Genomic DNA, 16,083 nt, shown 5'->3' on the forward strand with positions numbered 1-16,083 from the left:
ATAAATGATTTGTTTGGCTCCTTAAAAAAATGCGGCACCTTAAATAGCGCTGTAAAAAGTGTCAGCTCCGCGAAATTACTTTATATAAACTGTAATATTCTGTACGAAATAATCATTTTTGTAAATCTAACAAAAATATACAAAACAATTTATGGTATGTACTGCCAAGATCTCAAGTAATACCAGACATTATAGTTTGCACTGCAAGTTACAAAAAAAAATTGCTCTTTGATGAACCAATTAACTTAACAATAGACAAGTCCATCATAAATTGGCTGCAAAGATCATTTTATGAATAGCTTCATAGAACAAACTATACTTTTCCTGCTTAAATCTAAGCCTTGCCAACGAACTCCACGTCGAACAATAGAACTGAATCCGGAGGAATAATGCATGTACCTAAACCATCAGTATGCGACAGTTAGAACGTATTTAAACATACCACATATGCAACCAATGGTGTGGCTTAGTGGTCAATGAAGTGTTTGAGAATCATAAGGCCTCAGGTTCAAACCCTAGCGGAGACAAAAACACTAAGTGATTCATCTCATCTATCCTACCCTTGGTGGACATAGTTAGTTGGTACCTGTTGCTGGATGGAAGGGGGCACGTATTCCGCAGAACTAGTCGAGGTGTGCGAAAGCTGGCCGGACACTACGGTCATAAAATAACATACCGCATACTTGGTAGCTGTTGCTGGTGGAACGTGGTAAGTATTCCATGAAATTAGTCGAGGTGTGGAAAAGCTGGCCCAAACACCACTATCATATAATAAACATACCACATATGCAACTGGCTAGCACCATAGACAGGGGTGGCGTGATGGTTGTGATCCCTCTACCCTTAATCAAAAGTCTCGGTTTCGAGCTCAATAAATGGAAATTATTTCACTAGAGAACACTTTACCCTTTTAGTTGGCCTAGAACTAGTTGGGCCAGTGGACTTTGGGTACTGGATGGTTAAACAGAAAAAGAATAGATGCAACTTACAGACACCACATAGGGGTGTGGTAGGATAGTTGGGATCCCTCTCCCTCTTAACCAGAAGTTTCGGTGTCAAACTCTGAGAATATAAAATCTTTTCGTAGAGAGCGGTTTACCCTTTTACAGGCCTAGAAAAAGTCGGGCCAGTGAACTTTGGGTGTCGGATGGTTAAATAGAAAAAGAAAATATGTAATTGGGCATCGTTCGTTGAACTTGCTTACCTCCTCTGCAGCCCGCTCCCCTTATCCCATATCCAAGTTCCGGAGGAATCTTCAGTTTGCGCTTTCCTCCTGAAATTTAATTTACGAGATAGTAACTTTTTTTTGAAATTCTACAAGTATGAAGAAACTAAATGTACAAAATGTGCTCCTACCAGTTAGCATTGGAGGAAAACCATCACCTCCCAGAATTCCCTGATCCCAGCCTTTAATAACCTACGACAGGAAACAATAAGCATAAAGAACAAGTTAACCATTTACCGTTAAACATTGTAAAGTTATATTCGTAGGACAGTAGTTTTTTTTTTTTCTTTCAGTTCCAGTAGAAGCATAGTATATTACTTGATACTGAAGGGACAAAAGCACAAGGAGCATTAGACGATACAGTAACAGGATCCACAGTACAAAGGGGGACAGTGCGACTCAGGGAAGAGTCAATACATAAAGGGGTTGCATGAGGGGTGACTTAAAGTGAAGTCGTTACGAAGAGGGGGTTTCGGGAAGTTCATACTAATATTTCTGGTTGCTACTCCATGCTGAAGATATAACTTTCCGGTGACAACAGCTAGGCTAGTTAGTCTTGTTATATCAAGCTACAATATTGCAACTAATTCGATACCATAGAAGTAACTGGATGTAGATAAACCTATAGGATCAAGGATCTAGTCGATCAAGACTATCCATGTGAGGAGAGCAATAGATAGTCGTAGAGATTTGTCCATTTCTTACTGCTGATAGTACTGCTATAGAATAACAAAACAACTTACCTCGCCAACACCAACACGAAATGTAAGAGGCTTTCCACGGTTATAGCTGCTATCGAAGACCTTCCCATTTTCCAGTTTACCTACATAATGTGCCTGAACAAAATACGACTCAGTATAGTAGAGAATAATTTAAGGAAGAGCTCAGGCGTCTAGTCTCACTATACCAAATAGCTTTTTTGGAGTAAGATTTTCCTCTATTTATAAATCAATTTTTTTTTGGAGTAAATTTCTCAAATGGTCATTCAACTTGATGAATTTATCTACTAAAGTCATTTTGCTTTGTTTTGACCATTCCAATTTTTTCCAACAGGTCATCCATGCCAGAAACATACATGAATCAGCAGAAAATACCACTTTATTCTATATTTTTTATGTGGGACAAACTATATAGTTAGCTACATAAAACATCCATTTTAAAGATTGGGCAGAAGTGTTAACTAGTTCAACTGTTTTTCCTTAAGATTTGAATTCTGAACATTAAGACGACATTCGTCATGATTCTAGCGACATCGGTTTTCCCTGAGAAATGAGGTTTGACTAGTACTTAACGAAATAAACTCATGACTGTTGAGTGAGGGAATTGCTAGTGGCATTTGTTGATTCTGCTGTCTTTTGGCCTTCAAAAGATCATAAGTTGTCTTCTTAGGAACTATATATGTAGAACACTTTACCTGGAAGCAAAACTACTTCAAGACGAAAACGATCCAGGGTGACTTAAAAATGTCAGGACGGGTAATGCAGTTTCTCACGTACTTCTTGCGTACCTCTGTAGTATTAATAGGCTGTGTATGAATCTCAACACGCCAATCAGGATGCACTAGCTTTACCAAAATGCAGCCACTTACTTTCTTGACTATAATGAAGAGAGGCAACAAAAAGAATTATGCTTTTACCTAAATTTGTTCATACATGAGTCTTTTGCATAAATATTTATCACTTGACTTAGTTTATTTATGCATCAACGTGTGACTAGTATTCTTCTGGGGCACAAAGGAAGTCATTTTCTGGTCTTTGGTTACCTTATAAAAGTACATAAATGGGAAAAATAACTTCCCCAAATGGGCGGAAGTCATTTTCCTTACAACTACTTTGGCTTTGAACTTCATATTACTTGCTCCAACTAACACTTAGATACTAGTATATTCATCTTTACTACTCAAAATTTTCATCAATACACTCTCCGATTTATTAATGTTATCATTAATCTTAATATATACTGTATATTTTTCGGCTAAACTTACCACTCACCAAGAACAGATGAAACATGACTTATGTCGTACCAAATGAACTTAGGGGTAGTTTGGTAGCTGGTTAGAGTAATGTAGAGATTAGTTAAGATGGAGTTTATGTATTGTTTTATATAGGGTTTAGATATTCATGTATTAGCTATTTCATTGTCTATCCTTAGTAAAATAATACATCAATTGCATCCAAGGGTGTGGCCTAGTGATCAATGAAGTGGTTGAAAGGCACAAGGTCTTTAATTTGAACCCATGTGAAGATAAAAACACAACATGATTCTTTCCATCTATCTTATCGTTGGTGGAAAGTGTTACTGCCATTGCTGATAGGAAGTGGCAGGTATTTCATGGAAGTAGTCGAGGCGCGCAAAAACTAGCCCAAACACCATGATCATCAAAACAAAATAAAATAAAATAATACATCAATTCTCGCGTAACTTAGATATGTATTAGTTATGCAGATTTCTAAATTACAACTCAAACTCCATATTAATTTTATACGTGAATAACATAGAGCCCGTTTGGATTGGCTTTCCCTTTTAGCTTTTGGACGTGTTTGTTTAATGCAGACTTTAAGCCATAAAGTTCTTAAAGTCAGTCAAAAATGAAAAGTTAGGATTTCTAACTTTTTTTCCAAAGTGCTTAAAGTCATTTTCTTTGACCATGAAAATTACTTTTATATCCTTTATATTTTAATTAAATTCTCAAACTACCTTTTTTATTCTTTTAACCCTAAAATTCACATCATAAGCACTTTTATCCAAACACTCAACTGCTTATTTATAAAAATAACTTTCAGCATTTCAAAGTCTAAAAACACTTTATACATAAGAGTTATTTTTTTTAAGCTCATCCAAATGGGCTCATAACCTCCTAGCCAGCTGCCAATTGTGGTATTATTTATACAGATTTAATACTTACATAACTCACATCCAAACTAGCTACCAAACAGGGTGGGTTACATGGCTATTTAAGTTAATTCTTCTAAAACTAGGTGCAAATATGTTTTTTCCCCTAAACTAAATAACCATAAAATATAAATAAAATCAAATGATGAAATCAAAGATAAGTTTAAAAAACTAAACTTACCTTGATCAATTGACCTTTAATAGCTTCAGGACCATAACCCACAACTTTATCACAATAAGCAAGACCAGAAGGCGTAACTGTAAATTCACATTCCGTAGCTGTAGCTTCTTCAGCAATTGCTTCAATATTAGACTGCGGCTGCAAAAAGGGTTCCAGAAAAATCGCCGAAAACCCCAATCCAAAAGCACTTAGGATTTCTCTTCTACTGACTGAAAAAGGCAATGGGGTAATTGTTTCTTTCACAGATTTCGAATAAGAAGATGGAGAAGAGAGTATTGAGGATTTGATAAAATGTGGAATTGGGTCAGTTGTTGTTTGGGAATTTTTGGTACAGAATAATAATAGCTGCTTTGAAGAAATGTATGTTCCCATGGAGAAGGGAATGGAATTCATTTCCACCAAACTGAGAATTTTATAACAGATAAGAAAGACAATGGAAAGGCTGAGAAGAGAACCTATATATCCTCCGCTCCCTCCATCTCATATTAATTGTACACTAATATAATAGGCGCTTCCTCCGTCTCATATTAATTGTGCACTAATATAATAGGCTGGACGATGTGCGAATATTATATTAAATTATAATTGAGATTTTATGTAATTAAATATTAGATCACATTAAAATTAATAAATATCTAATTATTATCTTATTTTGTAATAAAATATATCTAATAATAAAAAAACTTGAACAAATTTTTTTATAAATAAAATCATCAAATAACTTTTTGATGTACTTCAAATATTTTAATTAGATACAAACAATTTAAAAGTAAAAAATGATTAAAGAATAAGGATACTATAATTTAGAGAGTATTTTAAAATCTCTCAAAATAAGTTGTTTTATATTATCTTAATTAATATTTGTTTGTTCTTTTCAGGAATTCAATATTTTTTATTTTAGAAGAAAATATAATTTTTAATTTTTAACTAAGAAAAACTCTTTAGTGAGATTTTCTTTTGTTGTTGTGTTTATCAAAAACAAAATTAAAAATAGATAGATACAGATAAGATCTAAGTAAATCCAAAAAAATTATTTAATACAAGTCAAAAGATAACTAAATAATTTTCAAAGTAAATTAAAAAAATTATTGATATATATAATTAGAATTAGGAAATATTTTTGAGTTAATTCTAATGTTAAGGAAGGAAGCACAATTTTGAACTATATCTAATAGATTACTAAGGACAACAACAACAACATACCCAGTGAAATCCCACAAGTGGAGTCTGAGGAGGGTAGATTGTACGCAGACTTTACCACTACCTCATGAAGATAAAGAAGTTGTTTCCGAAAGACCCTCGACGCAAAGTACCCCTCGGCACTATGATATATATATCATAGCAGCTAAAACGAAAAAGCGATGCAAATTCTACAAGACAAGCACAATACCAATATCAAGATAATGAGATAATCAAGGAAAATAACAACACAACTATAATGGCACACTTAGACCTAAGACCAGCCATAAACCATCACAAGGCAAGACAACATTCTACCCCTGCTAAACTTCTACCCTTACTAGCCTTATACTCTAATACGCAACCTCCACTCCTTTCTGTCTAAGGTCATGTCATAGGTGATACGAAGTTGCACCATATCCTGTCTAATCACCTTTTCCCAATAATTTTTCGGTCTACTCCTACCCTTCTGCATAGCCCCCAAATCCAACCGCTCAAACCTCTTAACTGGGGCGTTGATACACCTCCTCTACACATGCCCAAACCATCTCAGTCTCACTTCTCTCATCTTGTCTACCTTAGAGGCCATTCTCGCCTTCTCCCGAATAACCTCGTTCCTAATTTTATCACTCCTAGTATGTCCACACATCCATCTCAACATCCTTATCTACGCAATATGCATCTTCTGAACATGAGAGTTCTTGACTGGCCAGCACTCCACATCATATAGCAACGATGGCCTAACCACCATTTTGTAGAACTTAGCTTTAAATTTGGGTGGTACCTTCTTATCACACAGGACTTCAGAGGCAAGCCTCCAATCACTCCATACTACCCCAATACGATGCATAACATCATCATCAATGTCTCCACTACTCTGGATGACGGATCCAAGATACTTAAGGCTTTCTCTCTTGGGGATAGGTTGAGTGGTAAGCCTCACTTCCATGCCCTCTTCATCTATCGTAATACTGAATTTGCACTCCAAGTACTCTGTCTTGGTCCTACTTAATTTGAACCCTTTGGACTCCAGAGTTTGTCTCCAAACCTCCAACCTATCATTAACTTTTTCCGAGTCTCATCAATCAAAACTATATCATCCACAAATAGATTATTAAGGAATTTTTTTAAAAATAAAAAATATATATTAAGGACATTTTTGATCCAATAAGTGGAAAGAGAATATTTTTGAATCATTTTTAATATGTAAGAACATTTTTGACTCAATAAATAGAAGTAAAGGAAAATTTGATCCAATAAGTGAAAAGAGAACATTTTTGATATGGTAAAGACATTTTTGAACTTTTCCTGTCAATTTTTAAACTAGGTATAGAATGTATTCTCAAATATTCAATTTGATTAGACAAGATCTACTTTCGTTTTAGTAACGAATTTTGTCCAACTGAAAGAATCTTCTCATTAATTAAGAGATCATTTGAAATACTCCATCAGTAATAAGAATTTAGAATATCACGCATTGATTAATTAAAGAAATATTTAGCAATGAAAAAGATGTTGATTGGAGGAAGCATTTACGTATCTGAATTAGTTGGACTTAAATTTTGGTGTTTCTACAAATGGGGTTCTATCCAAATGCGGATCAGATTCTATTAGCCACAGCCTACACTTATTCATTAATTTCAACTCTTCTGCCCTTTCCATGACATCGAACGACACAATAAATTTGAACTATCAGGTGAGTAAGCAATTTTTTATTGGTCGAGTATCTACCGTGCAAATTGTAATAGACTTGGTGTGTATTTGGTGAGAATGTGAGGAAAATGACTTTTATAATGAAAGTAGAAAAAATAAGTTTTATTAGTGATATTTCAAGTTCATTGTCTCTTCCCCACCCACTCATCCACCCAACATCCTTAATTCTCGCCCCATGACCATCTCACCCCGACCACCCCCAAACCCCAATTTTGTCCACATAGTATTTTATTAGATTGCATAAAAATGCTCTTGGAATAATTCTTTTTGTTGTTGTTTACTTATCAAACATAGGAATAGATTTTTGATGAAAAATATTTTTCTTTATACGTATTGAAGTTTATGGGTGGGTTCCTACAACATGTTATTGATAAGTTATTTTTGTCAATTTTATGGCACTTATGAATGATAAATTCAAGCTCCTGTTTGTGAGATTAATGAACTAGTAATGTTTGGAATGATAAAATTTTAGATTTTAGGAGCTTTTTGTAAGGCTTAAGGAATGGAATGACTTCAAATTCACGACTTCAAATAGATTTATAGGACACTTTCTTATATAATATTGGTACATTTGAAGCTTTGAGAGCAACCATAGTTACTTTTTGAAGGTTTTGAAAGATTTTCATCATAAGATATCAATTCCCCCCCCCCCCCCCCCCCAATTACTCTTTGATTATGTCTCTCTTTTTCTTTTTCTTTTTCTTTATCTATTATTTTTCATTTTTAGTATGAATAGATAAATTCATTAGATGGGGCTTTAGATTCGTAAAGTCGTTTGGTGTGATGTATAAAGTATAATAATCTCATGATAAAATGTCGAATTATTTTATCTTGCGTTTAGCTGGAGGTATTAGGTAGTCATGAGATTATTTATTCCACTATTTATACTGTAGTGATGAAATAAGTTATCTCATATACATGCTGGGATAACTTATCATGGGATAGTTAATCCCAGGACAACTTATTCCCAAACAAACAACCCCTTATGGTATTAATATGAATTAGTATTAGTTTATCTTGCTTATTATTACATGAATTTTGATTATCTAGTTGTTTATATTCTTATTTAATTGGTCAATTTGATGATTGCAAGCACTAAATTAAATCCTACTCATTTCTTTCTTGTTTGAAAAAGTGGAAATTGAATTGAGCTTTCAAATTAAAGTTGCAAGAAATTGAATATATTAAGAATTTTTTATGCTTGGAATGAAATTAGAAATAGAAAGATTACTACTTGGGTCTATCGATTGAGCCTTAATATTTCTCTCTCTTTAAGTTTGGAAGAACTTGCAGGGATCAACTTGCTTGAGTTGGAAAATCTTAGTAAATAGTTTTCAATTGCATTATAATCATCAATCTCTTGTACGTAAGCATAATACTCATATCCATGCATAGATATGACATATCAGACAAGTAGTGTGTATCGGTCTGTTCGATTCGATTTATCGATTTTTTGATTTTAAATATGCTAAATCGATAACTAAATCAATAAAATATTTATTATCGATTTTCTGTTTATTGATTTTCAATCTTTAACGGTTCAGTTTTTCGGTTTAACCAATAAGAAAATGCTTTCAAAAAAATATACGACTTCTTCAATAATTTTCGGAAATATTGAACATTACTGAAAAAGGAAAAAGAGTTTATTAAGAAAAATATTCAAATGTTCGTCAGATTTAACCCCAATTAGGATGAACCAATCTCTTAATTATTTATCAGCAAACTCAATTTTACTAGCGAAATTGAATTTTTTGAGAAAGTGGGTACGGAAAAGAGGAGAAATCAAAAAAGGGAGAAGAAGAGAAATAAAAAAAGAGAGAAATCAAACTCAGAATTCACAACTGTCACGACCCAACCCACCGTGCGGGCACCCACTCTACACCCTAAGTGGGAGAACCCTTAACCCCTTATATAAAAGCATTGTGGAATTTGAAGTCTTACTTAAGTATTTAAACTAAAATTCTAAAGAAAGTTATTTTTAAAACTAGCTTACACAATTATACAAAAAACCCCAAAGACACTAGTCTATACATGTACAAGAGCTCTACAGAAACATGATACAATACAAGTGAAAGACACAACTCCAACCACATGAAAAGAAAAATAGGAGCTGTCGGAAGATCATCTTCGCCTTCGCCTAGGAAACTCCACTAACCCTGCAACCAGACTATGTCAAGTGGCATAGCAAGAGTAGTATCAGTACAAACAACACGTACTGGTAGGCATCATCGTACTATCTAATACCTACCGCTAGGGCTGAACACGAAAAATCAAAAAACCGAACCAAACCGATAATCAAACCAAACCGGAAAAAAAACCCGACATTTTTTTGGTTTGATTTGGTTTGGTTTTTAAATTTAAAAACCGACTATATTTGGTTTGGTTTTGGTTTCAAGTCTAAAAAAACCGAAAAAACCGAACCAAACCGACTTTATATATACATATTTTAAAAATTAAATTTGTATATATATGTGTGTGTATTTTAATTTTTTTATGAAAAAAATACAATTTATATTGATTTTTTATATTTTTGATCTTGGGCCATTCTTTTGAATTATACTAAATAAAGTAAAAATAAATAAAATATAGACTTCATACACAGAAAAGCTACTCACAATTACAAATAGTAAAACTTTAGGTGAGTCATTCTCTATTATTAAACATGTATGCGTCAATCTTGGCTAGTAGCTACTGACTACAATGAAATTTATAATAAGAAAATACTTTTGAAATTTATTTTCTGTTTATTCAAATAGTGACTACAAGGTATTTTAAAAACCAACAAAAACCGAAAAAACCGATAAAAACCGACAAAAACTGAATAGTAAAAACCGATATCGTTTGGTTTGGTTTGATTTGACAATTTGAAAAACCGACTCAATTGGTTTGGTTATTTTTTAATTAAAAACCGATCCAAACCGAACCGTGAGCACCCCTACCTACCGCATAGTATATGAATAAAAAAATAAGAGAGATCATAATATTTAAACTTTACTAACCTGTCCACCCCATTCAATAGGTACACTCCTTACTCTCACCCTTAAGGTATTTACCACTCTACGGTCCAGAGATTCACTACTCATTCTAGTTATAATTTATGACACGTGGGTTGTGGGCCCACTTTACTATTGTTCAATCACCCCAACAGCCTCCACCCAACAACCTTAACCGCTCAATGATTTCACCCAGCCACCACTAGTTCTGGTCCAATTGTCTCACCATATAGGGCCTAGCCATTTCACAACCACACTTCCACACTAACCCGGTCATAGGTAACTATTACTACTACCTAGTTAATGTGGACACCTCAATGATAAAACTGTCTGTGAACAAGCAACATCCACCTCTATGCCTATGAATATAAAATACTTCATATAACACATATGTCACACCAAGCCTAATACGACCCTTCCTCTTACCACAATAAGTTTATACATACTCGCATCTCTTTATTCATAACACACCTCAACTCAAAGGTTTCTTCGTAGGTCCTTATTGCATGGTTCATTTACCCTTAACCTTATTATTACATGAAAAATACAACTATAATCAAGTTCTCTCATGGGACCATCCACACACACATACTCGATCCTCTCATAGGACCCAATTTAGTCATATTTGTGTCGTACTGTGACACTCGATTCAAAAATATTTCTGAACGTGACACCAAATTCAAATATACATCGAAATATCACACCCGATTCAAATATGTGTCGGAACGTGACACCCGATCAAGTTATGCAAACCAACCACTAACTATCAACGATAAATCACATTATATCAACAGAGCAGGTCCGTCACAAAACAAGAAAGCAAGTGATCATTTGTATAAACACTAACATGCTTCCCTTATCTGTACACATCTATGCATATCATAAGTAACTCAATACATACATAAGACAATTTCGGGAAACAAACAATTGCCTACACTACCAAACCCTTAAGGTTTATCTTCAATATCCACTTGCTTTATATTTCTCCCTTAAGGTTTATCTTCTATATCCACTTGCTTTATATTTCTGTACTCACTACCATGCCCATTACAAATTAATCGTCTGTACGCAGTAATAACACCAACCATAAACCTTTCCAGTCATTACAGTGCCCTTTTTCCGAAGTCACATTCAAATTAAACCCTAACACAATTAAATTTTTGCCCGTAACCCATGACCCATAGCTTAGTTATATGACTCCTCATTAAAATTCCTTCTACACAATAAATATGGATTTACTATTCAAAAAAGAAAAGCCTAGCCTACCTAAGCGCCAAGCAACCATGGAAGGATAATGCTACTAAAATCCTTGGTTTCAAATGTTCTACGGCAAGGCAGGATTGAATTTCACCGGTTGAAAGTCTTCCAGTACTGAGATTTCTTCCCCACTTCTTCCCCAGTTAGGAGAAACCTTTGGAGGATTTTTGCAGTAACCCTCGCCTTAAACTTACACTTGGGGAAAGTGGGGAAAATAAGAAAATCGCGACTTAAATTCTGACCCACGTCCTCCTGCTCTAGCGGCCGCATTCCCGCTCTGGCGGCGCCGCTAAGGTGGGACCATCCCGCTCTGGCTGTGGGACCTAGTTGAGTAAAATTTCTTGCTATTTCTTTTTATCTTAACTAACGACGGTTCGGGTCGTTACAACAACCCTAGCAATTGCCTAACCCTTGTCATCATCGTTGCAACTTGCAAACTGTAGCTGCAACTGTTCTTACTTCTTTAAGCTTTGAATTTGACGTTGTGAACCTAAAGCGGAAAAACCTATGATAACTACATTGTGAACTATGAAATAGTGTGAAGTGTAAATTTTGTAAGGTACTGATAGTATGATTTATTGATTATATATTTATATTAATATTTTTTGTTTGATATTTGTGTATGAATAAAAATTAAAATAGTAAATTATTATAGTCTTAATGAGTTATCGGTTTAATTTACCCAATAACCAATATTAAAAAACCAATACTAAACTGATAATCCAATAATTCTTTTTGTAAAATCATTAATTAACTATTAACCCAATAACAATAAATCGATAACACTTTTATCGATTTGATTTATCGATCGGTTCGGTTTTTGCACACCCCTAATTGAGACTACTATTCTTGTTACTTTAAAAAATAAATTGTATTTTTTTTGCATTTTAAGTGTCCGATTAAATTTCTAACTTAAAATATAGTTCAGTTTTAGAATCAATTACTCAATTACTCTTTTATTTTAAGATAAGCTTAGGAAATTTACAACTTCGCAAACTCAAACACCCTTTGACATCTTGACACATGCGTATTCCTCATGAGATCGATCTCAATCTTTGTTAAATTTATTATTGCTACAACCATACTACACTTGAATTTGAAGTGTAGGATTAGACGTACCAGTTACTAGCTGATTATATTATATCCAAATTATCTTATATGTCACAATTAAAAAATTCAAAAAATCAAACCGACAAGAAAAAAAATCAAACTAAGTTTACTTTGGTTTCGATTGGACGGTTGGATGCTATTGTCCAAAATCAAAACCAAATAATACAAAGTAAATCAAAATATCAAATACACATCCAAATTATCATTTGGAATAACTTGATTTTGAAGCAAACCACTAACGTCAAAAAAGAGAAAGTGGAGGAAAAAGAAAGAAAGAAAAGCAAATGAGAAATAATAAAGAAAGAGTAATGAAATATTAAACCTTGTGCAATCTACTTTTTTGCACATTCTCCACCAGCTAAAGCATTAATGGCGTGATTACCAACAAATCTTTTTCTGCCGATATATTTTCCTTTTAGTCCGTTTTAAAAATATATATATATTTATTAATATATTTAATGATATTAGCAATATTTTATTCTAAGTTCAATGTCGGAAATCGTATTCTCAGCCTAGCTAAAGCGAGGCAGCAATCTCCCATTTTTTTGGAAATTTTTAGAAGAATGGGAAAACGCTTCCCTCTTATTGTTGATTAAAGGAGCTATTTCATCCCTTCGAGCCTCTTGCAGTGACAGAGGCAGGCCTAAGGTCTTATTGTGAAAGAAAAAAGCCGCCCCGCCACAGCAGACGGATTCTTTTAACCGGTCTTGAACTTGAATTGGATAGACCGAAGTCTTTCGGATTTTATTTATTTGTCAAAAAGTCTATAAAACGTACTTTTTTATTTAAAAAATTATTTATTTTAATGATAGTTTTGAAACATTATAAAGTTTTTTCATATTTCTTGAATTACTTGCCTAGTTAAATTACATTACATAAGAGAGTATTTATGTTGGATATGAAAAAAAAAATATTTTTCAATTACTTTCATACCCGTGTGATAAAAAAAATTGAAAAATACTTTCTCTAGAAAAACGAATTTCTTCAAAATGAGGAAAATAAAACAAGCTCCAAAGACATTTCACATTCATTCTGTCTTTTTCACTCATCAACACTCCTACCTTCTATAATATTTATCTTGATTATATACTAATATTTTTAGAATAATATTTTTTACTTATGTATCTAACATAAAAATAAATAAAAAAATTAAATTATTTTCCATGTTCCTACCTCACACCACCCTTTATCTAGATGTTGAGTCTCACACTTTACCTTCTTATATATACTTCCCCTCTAATTTTGCAAGCAACAGGCACTTTCATTCTATCATTCATTGAAGAATAAGCTAAGACAACTCAAATACATCTAGTTGTAGCCACCCTGTTAATTAGTGACAATCATCTTCGCAACTGGTTTCACATCGTCGGGAGGTATCGATCCGAATAGCCCTAATAAAGGGATGGCGATTCTATTAAATAGAATCTCCATATATCTCTTTATTAATTCGGATTGCTATTAAAATTTCCTGGCAATGTGAAACCAGCTGCAAAGGTGATTAATATAACTAATAGAGTGACCACAACTAGATGTGTTTAATCTGTTGAAAAAATAGCTTTGATTTCTGCTTGCTTCCCGTTTTGTCCAAAAATCATGTCGTCCCAATTGATCAGAGCAAAGCTAGATAGGTCAAGGTTCATCAGAACTTTCTTCGATGGAAAATTATTGTTTGTATATTATATTATAGATGTTGAACCCTTTTTTGACTTTTCGTGTATTTGCTTCTATATATTTTGAACTTTTTTAGTGAAATTTCTGGCTTCGGCACTGCCCACCTTCCCCCCCCCCCCCATTTTTTAAAAAATTACATTATAAACATTTTTGGGAGTTTTCTTGCTTTTTTTTTTAAAAAAAAAGTTTTTGCCTTAGTATCAAACGCACCTACCTCTAGAGAAAATTAGCAAGACCAAGTTAGGCAGAAAATTACACTATTTATATATGATTAAAATTATTTTTAATGTATACATAATAAATATTAATTTTTTTTAAAATTCTATATTTATTTCTTTATATTTTGAACCTTTCAATAAAAATTCTTACTCGGCACTTGACAACACTTATTGGATCAGAAGAGAGGAACTTAGTCTTTGCCTTGACAATAAAGAAAGGGATTTGCTGTTTGCATAAAAAGAATATCAAAGTGAATATTAAAGCAATTTTATTATTATCTTTTAAGATTTACTTCATTCTTATTATGGTTCTTTTAATTTCTCAGAACAAACAAGATTAGTGCGCATTTGCTCATATTATTGATCTCAAATCCGAATAAAGCCTGGTGAGCCAATTCAGGATAGATCCTGTTCACAATATAAATTTATTTAGTTTCGACTACAATTATTAACATATATACAAGGTCTGAATCAAAGTTATTGAGTTTGGATGAACCTATATATCCTTAACTACATTCATCCCTGCAGCTCGAGTAGGAAACTACTGAGTTGTCCATGGTTGTGTTGGTTAGTTAAATAGTATATGTTGATAGAAGGATAAAAGGCCCGATAATGTTATAATTATGTGCTCTTAATTGGTTAAATGATAAGAGCACAACATATCATGATGTGTAAATTAGGTGCAAGTCGTGAGTTCGAACTCTGCTATGGATAAAAGCCTGATATTTAAGTATAGAAAAATTGAGAGGCGAGCCCATAATCCACCGAGCTTTGAACTATAAATCACTTGCCTTCAAAGATTTTTGATTATCCGTCCATCTTATATGGTATTTTTAACATTGGCACACCCTTTAAAAATTTCACTCACCCCTAAAAAGTAAGAGGTGTTTTCACTAAATTACCCTTATTACATAATAGTATCCATCAAAGTTAACAAAAAATGAATTGTGTAATTCAATCTCAACTATTGAATCAAATTAAGGCAAAGCATGCACTTGAAAACTAAAATATTTGAATAATGACAATATTGTTATTTAAGACATGCAAACAACAAATCCTTTTCTTTTGATCAAAAGAAAAGACCAAATCCCTTTCTTTTGATCAAAGGAAAGGACCAAATTCCTTTCTTCATCAAGGCAAATGCCCAAATCACTTTCCTATACATATATACTATTTTTATGTATAAATAGTAGATGTCGAACCCCCTTCGGCTAGTTTGTATGTCTACTTCTTTAGATTTTGAACTCCCTTATTGAAAATCCTGATTCCGCCACGCTAACTATATATATATATATAACTAGTGTGGCTGAAAACGAAAATGATAGCATCAAATGAACAGTACTTCAAGTTTCAACAAATAAAAAAGAGAAAAGACCAGTGATCCCTTGCCTCGAAATCTTATATCGAGCCAATAACAGGAGGATCTTGCATACACCAAGTGTAGATTAGGTGCACGTCACGGGTTCAAATTATGTCGTGAACAAAAACTTATTATTTAAGTAGAGAATAAAAGAAGAGGTTAGTCTATCATCCACCGAGTTTTGAATTGTGAGTCATTGACCTTCAGAGATTTCTCGATTATATCAAAGAAGTTTTTTACTCACCTAGGACCATATTATATGATATTTTTAATATTGGCACGCC

The 16,083-nt window shown here is 33.4% G+C and overlaps 1 protein-coding gene across 1 annotated transcript; it reads right to left on the bottom strand.

The window, feature by feature from the left end:
- Positions 1-138: 138 nt before the first annotated feature.
- Positions 139-4,783, bottom strand: LOC129888907 (peptidyl-prolyl cis-trans isomerase FKBP13, chloroplastic). The gene is made up of 5 exons (XM_055963969.1): positions 4,299-4,783; positions 1,969-2,061; positions 1,357-1,417; positions 1,205-1,273; positions 139-399 (listed from the first exon to the last, which is right to left on the bottom strand). The coding sequence occupies exons 1-5, from the start codon at positions 4,689-4,691 to the stop codon at positions 335-337; spliced, it is 681 nt and encodes a 226-aa protein (XP_055819944.1). The 5' UTR covers positions 4,692-4,783; the 3' UTR covers positions 139-334.
- Between the last annotated feature and the right edge of the window lie 11,300 nt (positions 4,784-16,083).

Source organism: Solanum dulcamara, chromosome 5 (assembly GCF_947179165.1).
Source record: "Solanum dulcamara chromosome 5, daSolDulc1.2, whole genome shotgun sequence".
Taxonomy (NCBI): Eukaryota; Viridiplantae; Streptophyta; class Magnoliopsida; order Solanales; family Solanaceae; genus Solanum; species Solanum dulcamara.

Excerpts from the sequence above, each read along its gene's own strand:
- LOC129888907 (XM_055963969.1), bottom strand. The coding sequence starts at position 4,691 with ATGAATTCCATTCCCTTCTCCATGGGAACATACATTTCTTCAAAGCAG. Across the intron at positions 2,062-4,298 it reads TTAAAGGTCAATTGATCAAG|GCACATTATGTAGGTAAACT; the intron begins GTAAGTTTAGTT and ends TATTTTGTTCAG. Across the intron at positions 1,274-1,356 it reads TTTTCCTCCAATGCTAACTG|GAGGAAAGCGCAAACTGAAG; the intron begins GTAGGAGCACAT and ends ATTAAATTTCAG.